At 40.4% G+C, this 27,985-nt stretch overlaps 1 protein-coding gene, 1 long non-coding RNA gene and 2 pseudogenes across 8 annotated transcripts; 3 read left to right on the plus strand and 1 right to left on the minus strand.

The window, feature by feature from the left end:
* Positions 1-61: 61 nt before the first annotated feature.
* Positions 62-27,985, minus strand: LOC113665763 (fibroblast growth factor receptor). 7 transcript variants are annotated; one of them, XM_089191899.1, is made up of 15 exons: positions 27,677-27,985; positions 12,646-13,023; positions 8,231-8,611; positions 7,755-7,850; positions 7,113-7,256; positions 6,339-6,472; positions 5,890-6,202; positions 5,392-5,502; positions 4,821-5,008; positions 4,275-4,397; positions 3,642-3,709; positions 2,988-3,028; positions 2,425-2,524; positions 1,856-1,955; positions 62-1,245 (listed from the first exon to the last, which is right to left on the minus strand). In XM_089191899.1, the coding sequence occupies exons 1-15, from the start codon at positions 27,750-27,752 to the stop codon at positions 1,165-1,167; spliced, it is 2,334 nt and encodes a 777-aa protein (XP_089048025.1). In that variant the 5' UTR covers positions 27,753-27,985; the 3' UTR covers positions 62-1,164. The 7 variants fall into 7 exon arrangements, with proteins under 7 accessions (XP_089048025.1, XP_089048026.1, XP_027037288.2 ...); XM_089191900.1 differs by having other exon boundaries at positions 6,339-6,469; positions 27,677-27,876; XM_027181487.2 differs by lacking the exon at positions 27,677-27,985 and having other exon boundaries at positions 6,339-6,469; positions 12,646-13,246.
* LOC149035521 (uncharacterized) lies at positions 14,116-17,308 on the plus strand (annotated as a pseudogene).
* LOC149035522 (uncharacterized) lies at positions 18,473-19,560 on the plus strand (annotated as a pseudogene).
* LOC149035523 (uncharacterized) lies at positions 23,422-24,188 on the plus strand. Its single transcript, XR_016182413.1, has 2 exons — positions 23,422-23,849; positions 23,983-24,188. It is a non-coding gene; the product is annotated as an uncharacterized LOC149035523 (long non-coding RNA).

The following is a 27,985-nucleotide window of genomic DNA, read 5'->3' on the forward strand; positions in this document are numbered from 1 at the left end:
CGCAGTGAATTCACCGTAGGCGCAATTCATTATTAGCAACAACATTCTAGAAACATAATTCAGTTAAAAGAAGTATATTCAATAAAAAATTACGAAAATTGTTCACATCGTGGAAATAAAAATGCAGATTATGCCGGCAGTGCTTTTCTTTGAAAAAAGGTAAAAATTATGCTCGTTTTGTCAAATTATGCTAAAAATTATGCTGGCACAATCGACTCAAGCCTAGCAATCAGTCATGCCTATTAATTTATTTAATTTATTTGATTTATTTTGAACTGATCCTTGATCCTTGATGCTTGATCCTTGATCCGGCAATCCATAGATCCGTAAATCCTTGATCCTATTTTTCCAGGAGCCCATATAAACATCCCAAAATGATTACCGACGCGGTCACCGGCACGTAGTTTAAATCAAACTTTTCCTCGCAGAAATATCTCAATGGGTGTGATCTGAATATTATGGAAGCTTTGAGGAAAATATTTTTTCTTTGAAACGAGAGCATTTTACTTCAGACCTCTTTTCCCTTTACAGGGAAAAGAGGCCTGAAGTGAGCCCGTTATTTACACGAGGTCTAACCCAAACCACGCAATCAGTGGGCTTCAGGCTTTATAAGAGGGCCTATTTAATTAAATAAATTTTCTTCCACTATTAAATAGCTTTCGGCCCTCTTAACGCTGTTCACAATATTGAATGTTCCGATAAAAGGTTCAGCTAAATTGAGGATCGTTCAGGATGCAGTTTTTATAACCAACGACTAAACTTTGTTTAGATAATGAGACCTCAGAGTTTCGTATTGTGTTTTCGAAAACAGTCACCAAACAAGCGTTTATATTTTCTCGGAAGGAGAAAAAAAAAAGATATTTTCGGGAAAATTGAAATGGAAGAGTGGCCTAGAGTTCAATAAGTGATTAAATCAGTGTCATCACCCTATAATGAAAGTCATTTTCGTTGAATCAGTTGCTTCGGTTTTACGTGCAAATTTCAAATGAATTTGCAAATCGGAAAATTTATGAAGTGGAAGAGTGCACTAACTACTACACTTTAAGAAGATCATAGGACAGAGAACTTTACAAAGCCAGTTTTATCCTGTGACGCGGGCGATAATTTCTGGACCTAAACGTGTGGGGGACGCTGCTCCGCTGTCTATGACCTTCGCTGCTAAGATCATCTATTGCTGTCAGAGAGCTCTTGAAAATCAGCGTGATCTCCTCTTCCCCCTGAATAGGAAATGTTTATGTACGTAACCTGCGGTAAAAAGAAATCAATATATCACCATATATCACGCGGCTTTCCTGAGTTATTTAATAAGTAACACAAAGTAAACTCCTCCTTTATTCATTCTGTAGAAGTCTTAACCGGCCGGATGACTCAGCTTACAGTGTTAGCTTTAATTGCCGAGTAACTTATCAAAATAATTTCAGTTCGTGGGGAAAAAAATCCGTGGGGAAAAGGGATTGTAAACCGCCGGTTCGTAATCTCTTGGTGGGGATCAGGAGTGCTGATAAATTTTTATTTTAGAGTTTTGTGGCTTTCCTAACTGCCTAAATGTGAGGAAAAGCTACAGACTGGGCATAACATATGCCACTTAGAGTGATTAGGGGGATTAAAATGTCTAGCGACTGGTTTGGATGCGTCTTTGTCATTCCCCTCTACGTCACGGAGGTGCTCTCGGGATGGGTCACCAATTCGTCTTCCTGTTTCGCCGATATATATCTTTTTGCAATAAATGTAAGGGTTCTCATTGGCTACTTATGATGTCTGTCTTATTCTATTAATGGTTGCGATAACATTGGTGTTGGTTCTTGGTCGACTATAATGCCAGCTCTAGAGTTTTTTACTTGTAATTTATCCATACCGTGGTCTCGTACAAGATCGAGTGAAGTTTCGAATGGAGTTCTTTAAAAGTTGGGCGATCTTTTGGTTTCTCTTGCCAGCACTCTAGCATAATGTCATACCTAAAGAGGACGCAATGAAAGTAGAGGGGTTGCGTATTGAAGTAACATGTCACCTCTTATGACTAAACATGAAAAAGGTTGCATAGGTTTCTAACACCTAAAAGCCTAAAATTGTTTCTAACAACAGGCCTTAGGCGACACTTCAAAAACTAGAGATAATAGGCAATAACAAAGCGCTTGGTTTAAGAAGATTTAAATGATCGAACAACCAATAGGATATTAAAGTGCTTCATTCCATTTTCATGTTACCAGCCTTGAAATCTGCCCGTTTTTAATTGTTATGTAAAAAAAGAGAACATTCTTTGTAGCTTTGACTTGCAGCATAAATAATCACTTCTTGAGGCTCTTTGTCAAACACAGGACAAAACCTGGGGCACGTTAGTTACAAAAACAACCCCCAGTCATGGTACAAAGCCTGCAGCTACAATGCTTGGAACCTAAAACCTCCCCTATTAATTAAATAACTTACAGTTGTTTAGAGCAGTGAGGTGGTTTCTCAAGTCTCGTTCCATCCTGTAGCAAGCTACAAAGTTGTACAATGCCTGTAATTCCGATGTAAGGTTGCTCACCTGTAGAAGAAAATTCATCGTTAATAAAGGGTAAAATCCATTTCTGTTCAATGACCAGGCACACATTTTCCAAATCTCTCTTCAAAGGGTGCGATCGACGTTACTGATCGGAGCATCATGCTGACGTTTAATACTGGCATTTCAACTGAATCTATACTGTGACCTAAGATGCCAACGAGCTGTAGCCGTGGCCATGCAGAGCAGTTAGAACAGTAATCGAACACGTAATCGGAAGGTCCAAGGTTAGTAGAATCTCTACGGGCAATTCAGTCAAATCTACATCGTCTAATACGTATGACTTATGTTTAATTTTGTTTTCGAAGTGTCTTCTGTTGCCTGGTATAAAAGAAACCATCTTAGCATGATTCTGCTTTCATATCAATGTGCCATTAAGGTTTTTAGGCATTCGAGCAAGACTACGGTCAGGAAAGAGGCAGGATGCTACTTTTACGTTTCCACTCACCCAAGGTGACGATTTCCCAGAGAACGACACCAAATGACCAGCTGGAAAAAAACACACAATACTGTATTTTAGATTCCAGCGTTACAAATTAACGTCTTTTAGCCGGACTAAGTTCGTTTAATCGTTCGTGCTTTTTATAATCATGCACGCCTGCGCTTTCGTACTTAAAACTATGATCAATCGTCTAACTGCTTTAGCATTGTTATGGTAGAACAAGTTAAAGGCTAAGAATACAATCACTAACATTGTGTATCGTACAGGTCAATATAGTTATTGGCAGGGCTAATGGTGCAGTTGCCTGGTATAGTGTCATTTGGTTATGTTATTTTTGTTTTTTTGTCTGTTTATTTCACCGCTGATGTAAAAACACTTTCTTTTGAACCTGATGAAGGTGATCGAAACCTATCATAGTCCTTATACAAGACAGAGTGTTGGAAAACCGTGAACACTTTGATTTGATTCTGACAAATCTATCGTGTTCTGATCAATAATAAAAATAAGAGCAAGACATCCAGAGACACCAAAAACCAAATGTGAATGAGCGTTACTGATGACGACTCGACTTTCTCGTACCTGTTTAGCATTTTCCTCGGAAAACGATTTATTTTTACGGTATGAACGGTATGGCTAGTTATAAAATAGGCCGCTACTCACACATCAGACATCGTGGTGTAGATTCCCCTAAAACTCTCCAAAGACATCCATAGCCACGGGATTTTGCCCTGTAATTTTGCAGTTGAGAATACAAGTAAGGTGTAACCCCGGTATATCCATTTTTGAAAAAAACAAGACTGTAAATTATTGTTTTTTTCTTTTTTCATGGACTTGCAAATAAAAAGTTTAAAAGAAATTGAAAAAAGTGACATAGACGTTGTCCAGGGGACAAAGAACGCGCCTTCACAAGACAAGGGTTCTTGAACACAAGGTTTAATAATCGAGAGTTGCACACTCAGCATATTTTCTTAACAACACAACAGGATCGGAATTGGAGTCTCATCTTTGGCTAACAAGCATTCACCTCGCAAGTAAAAACCTACAAAACAAACACTTAATCACTGTTGGAACGGGATTTGGAAATACACGAGCTCCTAAGACTCACCATACGATGAGAAACACCCGGCGACTAGCGCGTTACAAAGCACATGGTTTCTTTCTCGCTACACGACGACACTGAGACGCGCTCACTAAGCATGCTGGGAGTATAAATTACAAAAATGGAATGGAACGGACTTAGGAAAATAAAATTGTTCCCTTGCTGAGGATTGGCCTCAACAGACGTTTATGTACCTCGGTGCACTTAATGTAAACTCCATCTTGAGAAATGTCACGTGACATTCCAAAATCTGCCACCTTTGCTATCAGTCCCTCACCGATCAAAACGTTTCGAGCAGCCAAGTCTCTATGAACGCACTGAACCCATAACAAATGAAAGACGCACAGGTTAGTTAAAACATTCGTATGTTTCCTCTTTCTCCGAAAATGAAAAGAGAGTCCAAGAAGCTCAGTAAAGCCACCTAACTTGTATTTACTGTAGTTTCTTTATGTCTCTGTTTGTTTATCTTCTGTCCGAATTAGAAGGAAAATGTTTTTCATTTGGACGAACGTAGTGAGGGAAAAAGGTATTCTTGCACCTTGTCGCCGTGCAAAGACCATTGTAGCTTAATGGTTAAAATCCGAAGGTGAGTGCCTTTTTAATTTCCTTTACACCACCGTCGCACAAAAACGAAAAGGCCGTAAATTTTTACGAACTCACGTTTGTACGAAATATTCTCTTAACTGCAGCTGAATTTCAAGGTCAGTCGAGAAGAGTACACACAACAAATTATTACTCACCAGTTTGCTTTCTAAATGGCGCATTCCATTTGAAACATCTGAAGCAATTTTTAACAGTTCCCTCTCGGACAGTTTCGACCAAACGTTGACATAATTTGTATCTAATGCCCCGACAGGAATTCGACTGTCACGCAATATCTGATCAAGACTTCCACCAGGTACAAACTCAACAACCACACACAAAGGTTCTAAGGACAGAAATAAAAGCGCCATCGACAAATGTATGTATCAATAATGTTTATGCTCAATTGGCATACCCACCACACATATTTATTCCTTCGTTCAATTATTTCTATTAATTAAAAGAAACTCGGTTTACTTGTAACTTAACTAAAAGTCAAACAGATTTTCATGCATCTGACTTTTCTTAACGTATATTAATTTTCCCGACCACACTCGGTCGTTTCTGCAGGGAAACACAATTATATCTGATAAGTCACTGCCATAAAATTCAAATCTTTGCATTCATAGCTGAAGTAAGCTTACTGACAGGCAGGCAATATGGTAAATGACCCCTATATAAATTCAACAAAATTGTTCTTGCCTGTAAAGCTTTATTTTCGCGTGTTACCTTCAAATGAGCAGGCCCCAACGAGGCTCACTATGTTTGAATGGCGACCAACTTTCCTAAGAATTTCTAACTCATGGATCAGACCAATGCGCTGCTTTTCATCTGTGTTATCTGTTAAAAAAAATTTTTTAAAAAAAGCAAAAAAAAGCAAAATTTCAGTGCATCGAAAATTCACGAAGAGTTTGCTTTTTTTCCTCAGTACAGGCTATTCAACATGGTTAACCAGCAGAAAAGTTTCATTGCGACGAATAGACTGCACTGTGTTAGAAAAATCGGTCTCTTAGGGGCATGTGTCCAAAACACGCAACTAATTGTACAGGCCGTGAATGATAATGCGCAAAGATCTTATACCGAAGGTTTTAATCGTACCCACCATGGGTTCTTAAATAACAAAAAGTCATCAAAAAGTCAACAAAAAGTCGTCAAAAAGTCTTAAAGCTTTGTTTGGTTCTGCGAGAAAAAAGGAGAGAACGAATATAACTTTTGATTATGTCTAACCTTTCAACATTTTAACAGCAACGGGCAGTTTCTGACCATCTCTCCTGATATAGCTTCCCTTTTTTACGACTCCAAACTCCCCTCCACCAAGTTTTTCTTCCGTTATTTCCAGTCTTTCTCGAGGAATTTCCCAGTTCCTGTCAATTCCCATTTGCTTTAGATATGTCTCATTATCAACTACCAATACATCGTCTACGACCGCGCGGGGTGTATCCAGCTGTCCTGTGGAAAATTGCCGGCCTAGACCTCTTAAATGGTTGATTATGTCCGTCGTAACTTCAACCATGTGAATATCATTTTCACCGATCTTCCCCTAGAAATAAAAGAGAATCGAAGGATAACTTTCCAAAACGTCAATCAAGTCAGTTTTCATTTCATGAAAACAAAAAATTACCACTTTAAAATCAGTAGAGAAAGCAAAGCAAATAAATTATAATTTGTTAATATACCTTGTTGACATTCTCTTTTCTCTTCCGTCTGATTTGTTTTGCAAAAATAACAATAATCGTAACTAGTGTGGCTAATGCAAGTGCACCGACTAGTCCCCAGATTATTTTGAAAGGAATTCTGGAGGTTGATTCTTCTATGACGTAAAAAAAAAAACATGAATGATTAATGGCGGGGTTTTCAGTGATTTGAACTCCATGGAGAAAAACAACCATGCCCATCATATTCATCTAGGGTTAACCTCACGGTGCCTTACGGGAGTTTATTGATTTTTTACGCGAAACATAAATATTGTTAAATACATGTACATAAATGGACAAAGACGAAAGCGAGTGAGTCAAAAGAGGATAAGGAAACAAAGTAAAAAAAGAATAAAGACAGTTGTGAACGCCGCAAACAAAGACAAATTTTTGTTGTCCAAAAACTATGCTTTTAAAATCAATCGATGAGGGTGAAGTTTAGGAGATAAGCCGTTCAATACTCTAAATTTTCGCTCACCAAATTTTGTTAAATATTATTAATATTAAACTGAGTTTGAACACCTGACATGTGGTCTATGGACGACATCTGCCCTGTGGCCTATGGACCACATCTGCCCTGTGGCCTATGGACCAGAGCTTGTCACGGTTTCTTGTTCACAAAGCTACTAAGACTAACACTAGAACTCAGATCCTGGATGTAGTGCTTGTCTATCGCAGGTAACCCGCAGCATGCAATTTATCAGGTTTCCCTATTCAGACTAAGAAAATCTCATCCCGGCCAGTACGGTGCTTTACCTACGAAAGGTCTTTTAGTTGATGGTAATTTTTGTGTAAACAACGTGGACTGAGAAAAGTTAGTTGTCGGCCAAGATCTTGTCAAGACTTGTCCTGTATTCGATTTGGTGCTTTTGTTTTCCTCTGATAGAACGGTTGTCGATGCTAAAAAAGAATCAGCAAGAAAATATGATAAAGACGTGTGTACAGTTTTAGCTAATTTTTTATATAAATATGAAAATACGCTCGAGCCTCATGATCGTTAATAATTGTGGTATATGTTGTTCAATCTTACAGACGGGGCATAAATGCAGCTGAAGAACGCATGCGAAAGAAAGGTACTACATTTATTTTCTACATGTTTATAGTGCTAAATTCCACCAACCAGGCAATACAAAATTGTGCATATAATGAACAGCCTGTTTACAATTTCAGATCAGGTCCAGTCTCCATTCCACTCTGATCACTTCCACTCTCTCTTTCCTCTACTACTCACCATGGTGGTCAGAAGCATTAAAAAGAAGGAATTTGAGCAGACTCATTTTACCAAACTCGTAGAACAAAAAACTAAAATGAAATAAAAGCCCTTAAAATTGAGCCGCAGAATCAACAGCGTTACAGTTCATCTTCCCAGAGCATTTCACAAGAAAAGTGAGTGCATACCTGTGGTCATTCTCCCAGCTTGTGTTGGGGAAGACATAGTATGTGAAACTTGATTGTCCACACTCCTATGCGACGTTACTGGTTCTGTTGTTAACTCTAAAATAAAAGAGGGAATACTTACAAAGTCAAGGTCATTTTAGTGTGACTCTTTCTTACTCTGAACGGACGAGCGGCACCATGGAATCTCATGATTTGTTAATCAGATTTTGGGCGCAAAGAGCGCAACCGATCCTCGTCGTATTTCAAGAATCCAATGTGAAAAGTGCTGTTTAAAGATCATGAAAGGTTCGAAAACCTGAACACCGAAGTTGTTCAAACATGAACGTAGCATATTGAGGCTGATAAGAAACCCTGGTCGACCATATGGATTTCACAATTTCATGCAGTGCATTAAGTTTTAAATAATTGAGATAGTTAAAACAAAATTAACAGTTGTATCAATATAGCATGAATTTTTATATTTGAGAATTTCTCACCTTTTTTAAATAACCCATTGCCACAATAGCGCAATGAACAAACAGGTGGCGGCCTTAATTTGTAAACGTAAAACTTTCCACAATTGCGAACTTTGATGAATGTTGAAAACGAACAGCAAAAACGCCTCCAAGCAGACCAATGGAAACACACTTTACGTTCAACAGCACCTTCAGCTAAAGTAGGATGGGTCCCACTGAGCCAACCAGGTGCAAAAGTACCACAACGACCTTTGCTGACACAATGTTCAGCCATTTTAAAACCAGCCTCTCCGCTGAATCTGTACCAGCCAAAAAGTGTTCTGTCACAAAGGTGAATGAATGAAGTCGGGTTGTATGTTTCCGCTCTGTTAGATTCGTTCAGCAACTTGTAAGTGGAACATTCTTTGAGGGAAAGCGAAGTTTGAGAAAATGGCGTTAAGTGGAAAATTATTTTTAGCACGCTTATCATAAGGTCCTCCTGAAAGTCAGCAAATATTATTTTTTCCTAGAAAAAGAAATTGTCCTATACAGAGTGATATAACGGCCCCAACTGAGCAGTTTATAAAGAGCAATAGTCTGTAACTTTCGAACTTTAAAAAAAAATCGCGGCCACGTAACCTTACCAATTTGGCTGAAATTTGGCATGAAGGCTAATTTTAGGATCCTAACCACGAAATGGGTATTAAAAAGTTCCAGTTGTTTTTTCTTGGCAAAAAATCGATAAAGCCGACCAAGTCCGCCCGTACTTGCCCGCTAACATGGCGTATAGAAGGTATTCTTATAACTTCGACTCCAGTCCTGTCGTAAAGATTTCTTTTTTTTTATAAATAAAAGGTCTACCCTTTTTCATAAGATTTATGGAAAAAAACGTGGGAAATGACATATTTTGATTACAGGTTATGTCAACGTTCGAAGGTCGTTTTGCACCGTCTTGAACAGTAAAATATTTACCCAACTTGTTAGTCTGATATCTCCAATGTTACCTCGATCCAAAAGTTGCCATTTATTTGAAACAATATTTGTTTATGGATGAATTGATCCCATTAATAAAAAAATGGGGTAAATTTAAAGGTCAAAGGAGAAAAGTTATTAATCTATGATGACTTAGCTATGTTTGGGACCAGCTTGGAATCAGCTTACCAGTCAGAAATAAAGTCCAAGTACTTATTTCGTCCAGAATGAAAGCAAATTCCAGAAGTTTCCTAATATCTGTTGATTTTGGGAAAAAGTAAATATGTCTGGGCGACATTGTTGCAATGGGATAAATATTTGGTCACCCAATAAATATAAACAATCGATCCAGTTTTAACACTCGGAAGGTTTGATTTCGCTTACCGTTTTGAGAACGAAAATTTCGAAAAGAAAAGATTCTTGTGAATTCCAACCTAGTTTATTTGGTGGTGAATGGTGACTTGCTCAAAATCTGAGCCTTTAGGTTACATTTGTAGTTGATCCTCCTGGTCACGCCAACAGTTTAGATATCCTTCGTTAGATGTTACGTAAATTACATCATGTTTTTGAATAGGTCTTAATTTGGTTTTTCGTATGTTTCAATTGTCATATCAGTATAAAGGAAACCCAACCTTTCAGGATACTTCCATGCAAATTTTTTTTAATTAACGGTGAGCGCAAAATGCACACATAAAGCGCCCTCATTAAGGACTCAGACATAAATTGAGTGTTGTTTGAAGTAAACGTCACCTCGTTGGAATGCGCGCGTCATCGCTAATTGAGTTTGCTCTAAGATCTATTTTGCTTCGAGAGGCTGTTCGTGAAGGATTTTTTTAAAAACCTCTTTCGATGGCTTTAAACAAGCTTTACACCGAATCTATATGAAAAACGAAACTATGAATTCGAATTGAATCCTTGTTCATCACTGAACTGTCGGTTGTAGCGAAAACGGAAGTTAAGACCCAAGTCCTAAGAAAGCATATTTCATTTATTTTTTGATGGCAATGAGAGAGGTAAGGAAGCCGAAAAGGGACAATCCAAAAGTATTTTGCAAATCCGAAAAAATATTCAGAATCGATATCTTTTAGACAAATCGCTTTTAAAAAGCTTGTCAAATCGACAAAACAAATTCAAATCCGTGACTTTCTACTCATTTACCGAGCTCTTAAAACTCTAGACCTTGCAGACCATTACTTCTTTAACCCCCTAGAAAGACCTGACATTTCCGGTTCAAATTCCCAACCCAAGCCACGTAAGGTTCAAATTTCCCATTCCCCAGGCACGGACGAAAGTAAAATACCCGTGAGTTCCCCGAGTTTTCCTTTTTAAAAAAAAATTAACTTGTGTAGGCCATATGAACATAATTCTGGCCCCTGAGGTTGGAATTTGAAGAACTAATTTTCAAGAGTTCAATTTCCACGGGGGAGGGAAGTTGAAGTTTCGAATTCATCGATGCATGAGCATAAAATCTGTCTCGGTACCTACTCTAGCCCACAGTAATTGAATTTCACTTCTCAAAGACGCATCAACAACGTGTAAGCCCCATAAATGAGGCTTTATGTCTCGAGTACATCGTGAAAGGGATATGCACTCACTCGACTGCATGGTATGTCCGAAACTATCCTCAGCAAGCCTCGAGAAACCGCTCTTGACTAACATTATTCTGGAGCATTCTCTTCATGGAAAGAACTGGAAAGTAAACTGAAGTAAAAAGGGACGTTAATCACTGACATAATAAGTTTGGCTTTCTGTCAAAAACGAGAACTTTTCCAATATTTTACCTCATTGAAACCAACATCTCAGTGTTCGCTACAAAATCAAAACAAATCTCAATTTTTGTACTTGTTGTGGGCAAAATTGTCAAAGAAATATGAAGGAGAATAAAATGATAGAAAACCACTAACCTTATCTAAACAGGATCCTCAAGTAAAGCAATAAATTTCCACTTTTAGACTCAAGAATAAACTTGATGCTTGTGCATTCTCACGAGTTCAAGTTGATGTCTATCTCAAACCACATTCCGTTTCGTGTGTGTGGCCACTGCCAGAGTGTATTACGTTGGTATTTAAGGCTTACTTTTGATATAAATGAAAATTACTCCAATGGACTTATCAAAGGTTGGGGTTTTTCTTATGCTGCGAACTTGAGGAAATGATACACTGACTCCTGTTGGAAAACATGATAAATTTGCATATCCTCCACGAAACCGGCTGTGCGACATGTAAGTACTGTATCATTAATCTTAAGTTTGCAGCGATTTAATTCAAATAAATGACCAACTGCTACCACCAATAGTGTATAACAATTGACAAGAATGTTTCTTTCACAAAATCCTTTGTTCTCAAAACGGTAAGCGAATTAAACTCTGAGCATAACTGCGCGTGGCTTGTCTAAATTCAATTAGTTACTAAAATCATACCATTACAACAATTTCGCTCGAACATCATCACGTTTATGTTAAATCAAAAGATATTTCCATACTTTTAGGAAACTTTCCGGACGATAAATGTACTTTAACCGTTTTCTTCTTATCGTAAATTGATTTAAGAGCTTTTAGGACCAGGTCCCAAACATAGCCAGGTCAGTACGGGTTGATAATTTTTTTCCTGGACCGTTTCATTTCCCCCATTTTTTTGTTTATGAAATCTGCTCATCTATGAACAAACGTTGTTCGGAGTAAACGGTAACCCCTGGATCGAGATAACACTGGAGGTATTCGGTTACTAAGTTGGGGTCAATTTTTCCACTCACTGTTAAAGGCGGCATAAAGTGACCTTAGAACGTTGGGATCATATATTGTTAAACCAGACATTTGCCATGTTTTTTTAAATAAATGTTAAGGGAAAGGGAAGATCGTTTCACGGATATCACGAGATTTTGAGAAATCTTTACGATAGGACTCGAGCTGAGTTAAAAAAATCACCTTCGATCTGCCATATTGGCGGGCAAGTATGGGCAGACCAAGTGCACTTTCCCGTTTTTTTGGCAAGCAAAAATAACTGGAACTTTTTAACATCCATTTCGTGATTAGGATCATAAATTAAGACTTCATGCCAAATTTCAGCCAAATCGAAGGAATGAAGTGGCCGACTAAAGTTCGAAAGTTACAGACTAACGCACTTAAATTTGCATAAGAATCGATTTTCCTCTCAACTTGCAGATTCATAACAGACCATTCATTTATGGTAAGATGTTCTCAAATTCTTGCTGTGATCATAACAAAATCTGGGGTGGGGGTTCCATCTACGCCTCCCATCTCGTTCCAGAGGGTGAAATTGCAAACAGTGACTGTTACCAGCTTTTCAGCTGTGGCCGACTGCTCAACTTACGATCACTGGAGGAGGACTAAGCCAAGAATTACATAAAAAGATTTCTTGTACCCAGAAGTTAAAAGTATCACATGCACCATTCGCCTTCACGATTTGCGGAATCTGGGGTCTAATTTGTATTAGCCAAACTTGCAATCATGAAATTCACGAAATTACCTTGCTCTGAGTATGATCCGTTGCCACAGTAACGCAGGTCACACTGGGGTGTTTTCTTAAGCTTGTAAACATAAAACCCTCCACAATTTCGGACAAGGACATCTGTAGACAATTTACAGCAGTTCCCGCTTGGTGCATGAAAACACACCTTCCTTTCAACAGCCCCATCCCCCACCAAGGGGTGTGTTCCGTTGAGCCATCCCGGCGCAATCGTACCACAGTGTCTTAAGTCCACACAAGACTCTGGCATTTGTTGTCCAGCCTCTCCTCCAAATCTGTACCAGCCAGTGGGTAAAGCTCTGTCACACAGGGATCTTTTTCCTCTGTAAAACGTTTGTGCCCTGTTTGACTCATTGAGAAAACTGTAATTGGAACATTCTGCAAGATTGAGCACATTTCGACCGGGTGTCGCAATATCAAAACCAAAGTCATCACACCAGCCAATCAGATAAAGGGAAAACATCAAAAAGAGCCAGTGAGAATGCAAATTAAAAACAAGCACACTGTCTAAAGCGCTGAAAATGCGAGTGTCCAAGTCTTCTTTGGTTTCATTTTTATTTAATCAACTTATCACAGCGTAGGAAAGCAAACCCAAATCAATTTCGGATTACTTCCGATTCTCATTTGAAAATTGCACTATTTGAAGATAGAAGTATTCTCGTTCGGCTTTCGAGCATCGCTCGTCCTCTGAGGACGCATTTGAATGCACTCTCTGATATTTGCTTTTAGAAGAGGGTGGCAAAGGGGGGGTTCCAATCACACATCACGCTGAATTTTTCTATCAAATCACGCATCACGGGTAATTTTTTAACCAATCACGCGTCACGTAAAAAGGAGTAAGTACGCTAAGCTAGTACTGTAAGATTTCAACCTATCGGATGTATTATTGAAAATTATATTGTATCCAACGATTTTATCCTGGAACGAATTGCGTTTCACTTGTCATATTGCTTTTTGTTCGACAAATAAAGACGACTTACTTGAAACTAGACGCTGCGAGAGCGTTTACTCGGGCTTCGTATCGCGATATCAGATCGTACTTTACAAGTATAGAACACAAAAAAACAAATCAAAGATCAGGATTTTTAACACAAGAGTTAAGCTTACGTATTTACTATTCAAATTGCCTCTTTGAATATTCTCCTCATCCAATAGCTTGCTATTTGTCTCACCTTCGTGCTTCGTCAAAGATGAATGAGAATCACGTGATTTAGAAAATTGATTGACATTTAAGCTTTTGTACTTTAGATCACACTTCAGTCAGCAAATCAATTCCAAAGGGAAAGGTCTAGTTTAATTTGCTAACCTGAAACAAGCCGTTAAGCTAACCTAGCTGAATCAGGCTAACCTGTAGCCAACAGCCCGCCACAGAATTCATCGGCAATACTTTTAACGCGGAACATTTCATTCAATTTCTACGAGCCGCCAAAAAAGGCGTTGGTTCATGCAATGGAAAACCATAGACCTCCAGATGAAGAAAGACAATCTTTAGCTAAGTTCCATGAATACATGAAAGTTTAGTGGAAAAACACGACGAGTATACAAAGTTTATAGAGAACGATAAAGAATACCAAACGGAAGAGCAGTAGCTGGACGAATGCCAGGAAATCTTTATGAGAATAGAATTAGACGCGAAAATGTTTATTGGTAGTGCAGAGCAATCAAATTCGGAGGATGCAGACGAGAATGGGGCTTCAACTAGTGGAAAAGAGGAGGTTTCGAGCATTGGGGTGCATGGAAATGATGGAATTTCAAATATGCAATCGGTAAACCAAGCCCTTCCTGTGGTCAACGCCGTTCACTCTGCAATAAGTGCCAACTCCGCAAGTGGTCTAGTAGATGTAATTAACAGTGCCCAGACTGCTAATGACGTGCAAAATCTGGCATTAAACAATATTGAATCAGTAGTTCAAACCACCGGAACACCATTTGTTGTCAATACAGCGAAGTCCGATTACGCTGCCTGTACTTTCAAGCTCGAAAAACCAAAGCTGCCTATTTTTTCCGGGAATGTACGAGTTTATGCGATCTTCCGTTCCGACATCAAACACATGATTGAGGCCAATTATTAACCTAGAGATGCAGTCACGCTGCTTCGCACGTGTTTAAGAGATAAGCCATTCGAGCTCATAAAGGGAATTGGAACCGATTACGTTGCCGCCTGGGAGTACTTAGACTCCATTTATGGGGATCCGTGATTCGTGTCAGACACTATCACACAAGATATTGTCCAATCTAAAGCACTACATGTGGGGTAAGATGCGCGGTTTTGCGACCAGGTACATCTCGTGAAGCGATGTTATAACGCATTAAAGGAAGTTGACCTGCCAAGTGATATGGATAATAGCCATATGTTGTCCATCATGGAGCAGAAGATGTGTGCCGACGATCGAAAAGTCTGGGCCGTAGATCTTGAGAAGGAAAAGAAACCCGCTACACTACATGCGTTGATGATCTGGATGACTGATCCCCGATCAGAGTTGGTATACACAACCAGCGTACTATCAGCCACTTAAGAGCTTATGGCGATGACAATGATCAGCTACCCTGGTACAAATGTTGGTTGTGCAAAACCTCAACACACTGGTCCGACCAGTGTCAGAAATTTGCAGCCCTCAGCATCGATGGACGTATCAAGATCGCCAAAGCTAACCACGTGTGTTTCAGCTGTCTGAAAAGGGCTAGAAGGGACCACAGAATGGATAATTGTAGCCGAATCCGACGGTGTACAAAAATAGAGAACAGAACGCAGTGTCCACACAACCATCACCAGCTACTTCACAGGACCAGTGCTATCAAGATTGGTGTCGCTATGGCAATCAATACAAAGGAAGCTACCTTATCAGTCCTCTCTGCGAATATCATCAGCGCAAACAGTCTCTTCAAACTTGGAAATGTCCTACTAGATTCAGGCGCGCAGATGGAAACTACGGAGACTCTTGGTCTAAACAGGAAGGATACATCTGTAACCATCACTAAAGTTGGTGGAGAGGAAGAAACGATAAAGACGAAAGAGTACAAAGTTCAGCTAGCTTCAATCGATAACGATAAGAGATTCACAGTAAAGGCAATCAGAATTCCTACCATCACGACGAGATCACCGCAGTCAAGACTTCACAAATATCGGACCTTGTTGGTCCACAGAATACGAAATTTCGCCGTGACAAAAGACAGGTCGACCTTCTTATCGGTATTGATCACACACATTTCCATGCCGGTGAAACGAGACAAGTTGATCATCTGCTAGCCTGTAGTTTCCCACTCGGATGAGAAGTGTTTGGAGGAAAGCCAGAAGAAACTTCTGATGTGACCCGCATATTACACGTAAAGTTTGCCTTACCAGTAGATTTGTCTAGCTTCTGGGAGACGGAAGCTATGAGAGTGGAGGTGAAACCTTGTATCTGCCATGCGAACAAGTTGACGGAGAGCGAACAAGAGGAATCTGAACTGATAGAAAAGTCATGCATGAAGGTCAACAACTAGAGGATGATCCCATACCCATGGAGAAAGGATCCTAATCTGCTACCGGATAACAAAGCGCTGGTAATGAAGCGGCTAGAATCGACATAGCGGCGACTTAAGAAGAATCCTGAACAAGGGGGAGCCTACTGTAACCAAATGGAGGAAATGGAAAATTTTATTTTATTTCATTAGCTTCGCCAATTTAATATTAAATATATATATATATATATATATATATATATATATATATATATATATATATATATATATCAAAAAAAAAAAGTAAATGGTATACAATACAAGCAGGGACTCCGTAACAGCTTACTGCGGGCCCGGAACACATAAAATTGAACTAAAAATTGCAATAAAAATTAATGAGTAGTTAATAGCAACAATCTATGTTTCTTGTTAGATTACGGGCTTTGAAAAGATGAACTTCTCACGGAAACTGTCGAAGAAAGAAGAGGAGGCGTATCAAGGCCCTGTTCACTACATTCCACACTACGCAACGCTAAGGCCAGACAAAGAGAGCATACCAGTCCGAATCGTTTTTAATTCGTCCTCTGTGTATCAAGGACATACACTTAATGATTATTGGAAGAAAGGCCCTGATCTCCTAAATGGCATGTTTGGAGTTGTTTTGAGATTCCGAGAGAAAGAAATTGCGGTAATGGAAGACATCTCCAAAATGTACCACAGGATACTAATCCCCGAGAGAGATCAGCATGTCCACCGGTCTTTGTGGAGAAACCTGGAAACCAACAGAGCTCCCGACGTGTATATCAAAAAAGTTCTCACTGTTGGGGACAAGCCTGCACCCGCCATGGCGCAAATAGTATTTCGAAAAACTGCTCAAGGCAACAAGGGAGATTACCCAGAAGCAGCTGAAGTACTTACAAACAATACTTACATGGATGACATCTGCGACTCAGTGGACACTCTTCAAGAAGCTCGGAAATTAACGGAAGACATAGACAAGGTCTTGAAGACTGGAGGGTTTACCGTCAAGGGTTGGATCTCCAACAAGAAGCTTACAGAGAAAGATAACAGTGAGATAGAGAAGGCCTGAGGCTAGTAGATAGACCGAGTCATGTACCAGTAAAGATGACGAAGAGGATGATCCTAAGTCAAGATGCTTGGATCTACGATCCTATTGGTTTCGCTGCCGCGTTTATAATCAGAGCGAAAATCGGTGTGCAACTGCTGTGGCAACTGGGACTGGATTCTCTGTTTCAAGAGATGAAAGAGCTGGACAACGTGTCCTACGGGAGAAGTTTATCCGCCGACAATGCCGTGGATCCACCAACGTTGTGTGTCTTCGCAGACGCGTCGCAAGATGCATTTGGAGCGTGTACATACGTCATAGAAAGGATTACGACGCCTTTACAATAAAATTCATAGCAGCAAAGTCACGAGTAGCACCTTTGAAGGAGGTCACCATCCCACGCTTAAAACTACAGGCAGCCGTTCTAGCAGGTCGCCTGGCAAACGTCATTCAAAAGGAGTCTAGGGTGCAGTTTGGAGATGTAAAGTTCTTCACCGACATCACAATCACCTTGGCCTGGATCCAAAGCCCGTCTCGCAATTTCAGGCCGTTCATGTCTGCAAGGGTTGGGGAAATTCAGAGTAACTCAGATCCAAGTCAGTGGATGTATATCCCAAGTGAAGACAACATGGCCGACGACCTGTCGCAAGGGATCCATGTGAATGCACTAAATGAAAGGTGGATTAATGGCCCAGCGTTGCTACGTCTACAAAAAAAGCGTGTGGCCGAACCAGATGACTTCCCTACCAACTCCGGATGAAGACATGGAGCGTCGCCAGATAGTGGCAACGGTCTCAACTGTGAAAGTCAAAGATATAATTGATCCGTCTACCTTCTCCAGCTGGAGGAAACTGATTCGCGTAACAGCAAGAATACGCTGGCTAGCAGAGAAAATTCGACTGAGAAGAAACGCACAAGAGGGAAAAAAAGGACCCCTAAAACCCGAAGAGCTGCAAGGGGCGGAGACTTTCTGGATCAAGCAAGCACAGGAAACCCTGCACGGTCGGTTAGAGTAAGGTAAATTTAAGTCTCTCAGTCCCTTCATTGATGACAAAGGAATAATCAAAGCTGGGGGCAGAATCGACGAAGCCATAGTGTCCTACGAAGAGAAACACCACATACTCCTTCCAAACGAACACAGAATATCCCTGCTGATAACAAGCAGCATGCACATGTATGGGCATACTGGAGTAGCAACCACAACAGCAAAGACAAGCAGGAAGTACTGGATCCTCAAGGCGAACAAGCTGACTGGGCTAGTATGTGAAGTCCAAGTGTGTATTTTGTCGAAAAATAGCGCACAAGGCAGAGACGCAACGGATGGCAGATCTCCCTTTACTTCGCCTATCACCGCATACCCCGCTGTTCTACAACACTGCTCATGACTACTTTGGTCCTTACAATGTCAAGATAGGGCGAAACAAGAACACCGAACAACACGGAGTTATATTAACCTGCTTAAACACCAGAGCTGTTCACCTAGAGCTGGCGGTGGACTGCTCCATAATGGATTTTATGCAGGTACTGCACAGATTCTTCTCTATCAGAGGCTACCTAGCGGTGATGACGAGCGATAACGGGTTGCAGATGGTTGGTACAGCTAAAGAACTGCGTGAAATGATCGATAATTTAGATTTTAATCAGCTCCGTGAGTTCTGCGCAGAGAAAAGAATTCAGTGGGTATTTACTACCCGGCCCAGCTGCTCCGCACCAGAATAGATGCGCTGAAGCGCTTATCAAGAGCGTCAAGATAGCACTGAAGAAATCGATCGGTGAGTTAATCCTGACACCGTTCGAATTGTACGCCTGCCTGTTTGAGGTCGAAAACCTAGTAAGCCAGCATCCCACTGGTCGCATTCTTAATGATCCAGGTGATGGTGCCTATCTATGTCCCAAAGATTTACTGCTAGGACGCGCGACATCGGAAGTACCTCAAGGTCCTTTCAACGACACAAAGAATCCACGACGACGACGACTAGAGTTTGTACAGAGGATAGTCGACTCTTCCTGGAAGCGTTGGAGGAGAGATGTATTTCACTCACTAGCACCGAGGAAAAAGTGGCACGTAGAAAAGCGCAATGTGCGGGTAGACAATGTCGTAACCGTGGCCGATAGCAACACTTTCCGGGTCAAATTGGCTGTCGGCCGAATAATCAACGTGTACCCCGGGTCGGATGGACGAGTGCGCAACATCAGAGTGAAAACAGCCACAGGAGAATATAACCATCCAGTTACCAAGATCGCTGTCATCCACCCTGCAGAGGGTTACGATCCATGAAGATAAGAACTACGCCCTTATTGGGGCGGAGAATTTCTCGTTAAAGATGAATGAGAATTACGTGACTTTGAACACTGATTGACATATAAGCTTTTGTACTTTAGATCACATTTAAGTCTGTAAATCAATTTCAAAAGGAAAGTTCTAGTTTAATTTGCTAACCCGAAATAAGCCTTTAAGCTAACCTGACTCAGGCTAACCTGTAGCCAAAGGCCCGCCACAGAGTTCATTGGCAGTACTTTCTACGCGGAACTCTTCGAAGTTCTGTTAACGAAGATTTTTCTGTCTTCTTCAATTCAACATCTGAGGTGTTCATCTGGGCATCATAGTCGTCATAGTTTGTTGTTTAATAAGTCAGTAGTCATAATTTTAACAATGGTTTCGTAGTTTGAACTCATATATGACCCATTAGTTATCTTGCGAGAACCGGTACGAACTTTGCTAATGTAGCCGTGCCCTCCACATCTAGGTTTCCGTTTTACCATGGGGGGAAAGGTACGGGTACACATAGGCTATTGCCAAATTAGCTACCTTACAATTTGCGGCCACTCGTGGCCCCAAGAGTCTTGCGTACGAATTGAGTAGACGTCTACACCACCTTTACTATTTTTTGATACACGGGGCAATATTTATGTCAAAGCTTTGCCCAACCACTTCTGCTTGGCAACTGTCTTCATGTCGGTAACAGATATAACGTGACTTTTGAATTCGTTTAGGTCTTTGAGACGACCTTGGAACTTGTACTAACTGGTACACAAAATCTCTCCTTATGTACTGGCTCACTGATTACATTACCATCCTCTCCGGCGGCATAAAATGACACCAAAACTCTGATGTCATTAACCGTTTCAGCCGTTTGTGTCGATTTGGCCGACATTCTTTCAGATCTTTCCTTCGATGGATTTGGATACGATCTGGCACACCACCACAGCCAGGCGGTCGACAAAAAGAACACTGAAGATCATAGTCCTTATGCAAATGTTAACTATAGTAACTTATGCATACTGTGTCACGATTGTTTGGACTTACCACGAAGATTAAAGACATGAAAGGTCAAGCGAAAGTTAAGCAAAGGACAGAAAAGACTAGGAAACATTGTCACTGCTGCCACGGTTTATTGACCTTTGTTAAGACTCTATTTACTTTGAATGATTGGTTTCCTCACCCATCAAGTTGTTATGTCCGGTCCCGCGTCACGCGGATAATTACTGGGATACCTGTGGTAGCCCAGTCATAAAATGCCTTTGTTTTTTTGTGGTCTTTTTTTTTTACTGGGATACCTGTGGTAGCCCAGTCATAAAATGCCTTTGTTTTTTTGTCGTCTTTTTACTGGGATACCTGTGGTAGCCCAGTCATAAAATGCCTTTGTTTTTTTGTCTTTTTTTTTCCCTCCGCCACAAAATGGAAATATTGCGCAATAGTACCCAGTGGTCATTGCGCCCTCAACACCATGACAACTAACTGTGATCCAATGAGGGTGAAGGTGTTCACATGCTGATCACGTGTTATCTTGATGATGATTGACGTTGTCATGCACGGACAGGTCCGGGTCACATGACGAACACGAGATTTTTGCTTAGAAAACTCTTTTGTCGGTCGTTTTGTATTTCAACGTGTTCTGATTACGATCACCTGAAGCATTATAGCGCAAACGCTCGAAATTCTTACAGACGCATACACAAGTCGTATTGTTCTCCGCCAATCCACACTAAAAGATGTTATTGAGCGGTAATTTTGGACCGGATTGAGTCGCGAACTGTGTATCCGTTGTAGTTTCTGGCGATTTCTGCCGTTTTAAGCTTGCTTTACCATCACTGTTATTCACATCATCTACTTTTGTTACGTTGGTAAAATCTGTACAGACATCACACAAACCAACTCGTGCACAAAGTAAGAAGAGTATATTGAAGGCTTGAAATTATATTACGGTCGATTTTCATCAAGAAATGGGCCAGGAATTTTCCACAATAGTGCAAATAATCGTGAAGGCTGATCGAGGAAAAGCGATTGCGTGACGCTCGGTAAGCTGTAAGATGACATGTTATTATTTACCAGACGTAAAAACTCTTCAGATTCTCAGTCTGCATTTTGTACCCACTCTGCAGTCTCCAGTCTATATTTTGTATCCGGTCTGCTGACTGCATTTTGTACTAACAGGTATCTGTGGCACCAATACAGTTTATTTTTGGTTACATTTATTCGCACAACACACATAATCTACCACAAAATACCTGTGTGTGAGGTAATTTGACATTTTCGTTCTTTTCCACGTTAATACTCTTCTTTCCTTTTGTAAGAATGTAGACCACCAGTAATCCACCCACCCTACAAAAAATAACTCTTGCATGCATAGCATGCCTATGTTTTCAAATAGGTGTATGCCCTTAGCCAGACTTGAGCTCACTATTTCAGTATACTAATCCGACACCCGTAGTATCACTACACTTGATTCCAAGGATCCAGTACCATCCAGGTATCCCAGTTACCCTGCTCACAGGGTCTAGTTTTTTTTTTTTTTCCTCCGCCACAAAATGGAAAAATTGCGCAATAGTACCCAGTGGTCATTGGGCCCTCAACACCATGACAACTAACTGTGATCCAATGAGGGTAAAGGTGTTCACATGCTGATCACGTGTTATCTTGATGATGATTGACGTTGTCATGCACGGACAGGTCCGGGTCACATGACGAACACGAGATTTTTGCTTAGAAAACTCTTTTGTCGGTCGTTTTATATTTCAACGTGTTTGGATTATGATCACCTACAGCATTATAGCGCAAACGCTCGAAATACTTACAGACGCATACACAAGTCGTATTGTTCTCCGCCAATCCACACTAAAAGATGTTATTGAGCGGTAATTTTGGACCGGATTGAGTCGCGAACTGTGTATCCGTTGTAGTTTCTGGTGATTTCTGCCGTTTTAAGCTTGCTTTACCATCAATGTTATTCACATCATCTACTTTTATTACGTTGGTAAAATCTGTACAGACATCACACAAACCAACTCGCGCACAAAGTATGAAGACTATATTGAAGGCTTGAAATTATATTACGATCGATTTTCATCAAGAAATGGGCCAGGAATTTTCCACAATAGTGCAAATAATCGTGAAGACTGATCGAGGAAAAGCGATTGCGTGACGCTCGGTAAGCTGTAAGATGACATGTTATTATTTACCAGACGTAAAAGATCTTCAGATTCTCAGTCTGCATTTTGTACCCACTCTGCAGTCTGCAGTCTATATTTTGTATCCGATCTGCTGTCTGCATTTTGTACTAATAGGTATCTGTGGCACCAATGCAGTTTATTTTTGGCTACATTTATTCGCACAACACACATAATCTACCACAAAATACCTGTGTGTGAGGTAATTTGACATTTTCGTTCTTTTCCACGTTAATACTCTTCTCTCCTTTTGTAAGAATGTAGACCACAAGTAATTCACCCACCCTACAAAAAATAACTCTTGCATGCATAGCATGCCTATGTTTTGAAATAGGTGTATGCCCTTAGCCAGACTTGAGCTCACTATTTCAGTATACTAATCCGACACCCGTAGTATCACTACACTTGATTCCAAGGATCCAGTACCATCCAGGTATCCCAGTTACCCTGCTCACAGGGTCTAGTTTTTTTTTTCCTCCGCCACAAAATGGAAAAATTGCGCAATAGTACCCAGAGGTCATTGGGCCCTCAACACCATGACAACTAACTGTGATCTAATGAGGTGTTCACATGCTGATCACGCGTGTCATCCCTCAACACCATGACAACTAACTGTGATCCAATGAAGGTGTTCACATGCTGATCACGCGTGTTATCCCTCAACACCATGACAACTAACTGTGATCCAATGAAGGTGTTCACATGCTGATCACGCGTGTTATCTTGATGATGATTGACGTTGTCATGCAAGGACAGGGCCGGGTCACATGACGAATCACGAGATTTTGCGTATAAAACTCTGGTCGGTTATTTTGTATTTTAATGTATTTGGATTGCAGTCTCCTGGAGCATTATGGCGCAAACGCGCAAAATACTTACAGACGCATGTACAAGTCGTATTAATCGCGGCTAATCCACACTGAAAGATGTTATTGAGCGGTAATTTTGGAACGGATTGAGTCGCGAACGCTTGAAAGCCATAAAAGCCTTGAATACCTTGTATGCTAAGTATGCCAATGTCTTGGTTGAAAAACGTTCACTTGTTGTAAAAAGCAAAATCTGAAATCTGAAACCAAACTGCATATACTCTATGCAATCTATTGAACAACACTACTACCGTGAGACTGAAGAACATAACTATAATGGTGCAAACTGCTTGTGAAGAAAGACGACATGTTGGATTCACTTGATGGCAAGGAACGTAGCTACGATAACAGTACGAATGGTATTAATTTCACGATCAAAAAAGGTGAATCTTATGTTTGTTTTCATTGTAGTTGTATGGATATTCTTTTTTAATAAATATGTGATCCAAAACCCTGTGTTTTTTTGTGTATAATGTTATTATGTTAAATATTGTTTACGCAATTGTCTTGTCACAGGCGGCCCAAGCTCACGTCTCGAGAAAAAGCCAACGATTAATTCATGAACGCGTCACGCGTTGTGTGACTCGGTGTTAAGTTACGAGAGGAACTGCACGTTATAAGGAATAGTATAGGGAACGAAGTATGGTCGATTTACAACGATACATATTTCCAAATATGAACATTTTTCTTGTAATATCAATAAAACTTACTCATACCCTGTGTATCCGCTGTATTTTCTGGCGATTTCTGCCGTTTAAAGCTTGCTTAACCATCACTGTTATTCACGTCATCTACTTTTATTACGTTGGTAAAATCTGTACAGACATCACACCAACCAACTCGCGCGCAAAGTAAGAAGACTATATTGAAGGCTTGAAATAATATTGCGATCGATTTTCATCAAGAAATGGGCCAGGAATATTCGACAATAGTGCAAATAATCGTGAAGGCGGATCGCAGAATAGCGATTGCGTGACGCTCGGTAAGCTGTAAGATGACATGTTATTATATACCAGTGTAAAAACTCTTCAGATTTTTAGTCTGCATTTTGTACCCACTCTGCAGTCTGCAGTCTATATTTTGTATCCGGGCTGCAGTCTGCTGTCTGCATTTTGCGCTAACAGGTATCCGTGGCACCAATACAGTTTATTTTTGGTTACATTTATTTACAAAACACACATAATCTACCACAAAATACCTGTGAGTGAGGTAATTCGACATTTTCGTTCTTTCCCACATTAATATTCTTCTCTCCTTTTGTAAGAATGTAGACATCACTCACAATGTTTCAAGTAATCCACCCACCCTACAAAAAAGTAACTCTTGCATGCATAGCATGCCTATGTTTTAAAATAGGTGTATGCCCTTGGCCAGACTTGAGCGCACTATTTCAGTATACTAGTCCGACACGCGTAGTATCACTACACTTGATTCCAAGGATCCAGTACCATCCAGGTATCCCAGTTACCCTGCTCACAGGGTCTTGGTTTTTTTTTTTCCTCCGCCACAAAATGGAAAAATTGCGCAATAGTACCTAGAGGTCATTGGGCCCTCAACACCATGACAACTAACTGTGATCCAATGAGGTGTTCACATGCTGATCACGCATGTTATCTTGATGATGATTGACGTTGTCATGCACGGACAGGGCCGGGTCACATGACGAGCACGAGATTTTTGCCCATAAAACTCTTTTGTCAGTCGTTTTGTATTTCAACGTGTTTAAATTACGATCATCTGGAGCATTATGGCGCAAACGCTCAAAATACTTATAGACGCATACACAAGTCGTATTATTCGCGGCCAATCCACACAAAAAGATGTTATTGAGCGGTAATTTTGGAACGGACTGAATCGCGAACGCTTGAAAGCCATGAAAGCATTGAATGCCTTGTATTTTGCTGGACTCCTCCAGCCGCTGGAGACAGTATCCAAGACAAGTCACAAATTTGATGTTAACGTGTTTAATAATCGCAAGATTCACTAGGTCTTCGCACAATCACGGTCAATCTAACTCCTATTCAATAGATTCGAATTAACAACTAAAAAGGGGGCAGGCTCTCAATAATAAGCACGTGCTTCCGTTGTCACGGGTTACATAATTACGTAATATGTGCCCCAGTCCCCGACAGTATGCCTTGTATGTCTTGTATGCTAAGTATGCCAATGTCTTAGTTGAAAACGTCAACTCGTCGTAAAAAGCAAAATCTAAAATCTGAAATCTGAATCTAATAAATACATGATCCAAAATCCCGTGTTTTTTGTGTATAATGTTATTATGTTAAGTATTGTTTACGCAATTGTCTTGTCACAGGCAACCCAAGGTCACGTCTCGAGAAAGAGCCAAAGATTAATTCACGAACGCGTCACGCGTTGTGTGACTCAGGAATAATTATGCTGGGAACCGTTGAAAATTTGAACACGTTATAAGGAATAGTATAGGGAACGAAATATGGTCAATTTACAACGATAAATATTTCGAAATATGAAGATTTTTCTCGTAAAATCAATAAAAATTACTCATACCCTGTGTATCCGTTGTAGTTTCAGGCGATTATTGCCGTTTTAAGCTTGCTTTACCATCACTATTATTCACGTCATCTACTTTTATTACATTGGTAAAATCTGTACAGACATCACACCAACCAACTATGTTGAAGGCTTGAAATTATATTACGGTCGATTTTCGCCAAGAAATGGGCCAGGAATTTTCCACAATAGTGCAAATAATCGTGAAGGCTGATCGCGGAAAAGCGATCGCGTGACGCTCGGTAAGCTGTAAGATGACATGTTATTATATACCAGACGTAAAAACTCTTCAGATTCTCAGTCTGCATTTTGTATCCACTCTGCAGTCTATATTTTGTATCTGGTCTGCAGTCTGCTGTCTACATTTTGTACTAACAGGTATCCGTGGCACCAATACAGTTTATTTTTGGTTACATTTATTAGCACAACACACAATCTACCACAAAATACCTGTGTGTGAGGTAATTCGACATTTTCATTCTTTCCCGCGTTAATAATCTTCTTTCCTTTTGTAAGAATGTAGACCACTTTCAATGTTTCAAGTAATCCACCCACCCTACAAAAAATAACTCTTGCATGCATAGCATGCCTATGTTTTGAGACAGGTGTATGCCCTTGGCCAGAGTTGAGCTCACTATTTCAGTATACTAGTCCGACACGTGTAGTATCACTACACTTGATCCCACGGATCCAGTACCATCCAGGTATCCCAGTTACCCTGCTCACAGGGTCTAGTTTGAGTTCAATCACGCGTCACCCTGCAAATTTTGGGGCCATCGCGCGTCACGCAAAATTAAAACCCCTTGCCATCCTCTAAGAAGTGTTATCAGAGCGATTGACGGAGGGCTAACTCTCGAAACGTCAGCCTTTATACTGTTTAAAGTGGCCAATTTACGTTTTTAACTCAGTTAATGACACTAAGGCAGTGTTCACACTTGGTGCCCGGGCACTAGTACCCGGGCACCGGCACAAAATGGTGCTGTGTTCAGACACACGGTACCCAGTCTGAAGATATGTTCACAATTACCAGGAAAAAAGGTGTGTTCACATTGGTGCCCGGCGTAGAATAGAACCCGGGCACGGTGCTCGGGCACCAAGTGTGAACACTGCCTAAATTACCCTGTTAATGGCTTATTATATGCGCTTGAAGAGACTAACAATTGAGCAATCAGCAATATTATTTTAGCTCCGTAATAACGGAACGGTCTTAAATTTAGGCGCGGCAGGTGTCGAAAACGCACCAGCAAACGTTTCCTTTTAAATCACCACTTATTCTAGAAAACCCAAATCTCAGCGATTACATCTGCAGGTCAACCAACGAGCTGAACATACAAGACGACCTTTTTCCTTGGCAAAACAAAGATCATAATCACCGCTTCACGTCTTTCCGGTCTCTTAGTGAAACGCATCAAACGAAATGATTGTCTACTATTTCCGACAGTAGGCTAAAAGGTTTACGTATCATAAAACGTGTAAAAACTGGTATGACTATCCCAGAGATTGTGAAAACTGATCAAAATAATTTAGAAAGGCCCTTAGACAGTAAGGCAACACTAAGTAACTCTCGCTGCTCCAATCATCCAACATACATGCTTTACTCCCATACCGGAAAGCCGAATCCATATGAAAGCAGCAAATAGTATAACATTAACCCAGTCGAAACTCAGAGTATTTATCTTACCATCGTTCCCATGTACTTGTGCGCCAAGACAGAGAAAAAGACCACCAATGATCAAGGTTCGTAAATCTGTTGCCATCTTGCAAAGTTACTCCTTCAAACGGCGTCGTAAACTCAGTCGATCATTAACTTGATTTGCGAAATCGAAAGCAAAATTAATATTTGACAGTCCAAATCATGTCTAAATAGGGCTTTGACAGTTTCTTTTGTCATCGGTTGCATATTCAAATACATCAAATCATTTACATATATCAAAGTCCTTGAGTAAAGGCTTTTGGTTCCCTTCTACAACAATTTCGTTCCGGAACTGAC

This window comes from Pocillopora damicornis, chromosome 13 (assembly GCF_964200805.1).
Source record: "Pocillopora damicornis chromosome 13, jaPocDami1.2, whole genome shotgun sequence".
NCBI classification, from domain to species: Eukaryota; Metazoa; Cnidaria; class Anthozoa; order Scleractinia; family Pocilloporidae; genus Pocillopora; species Pocillopora damicornis.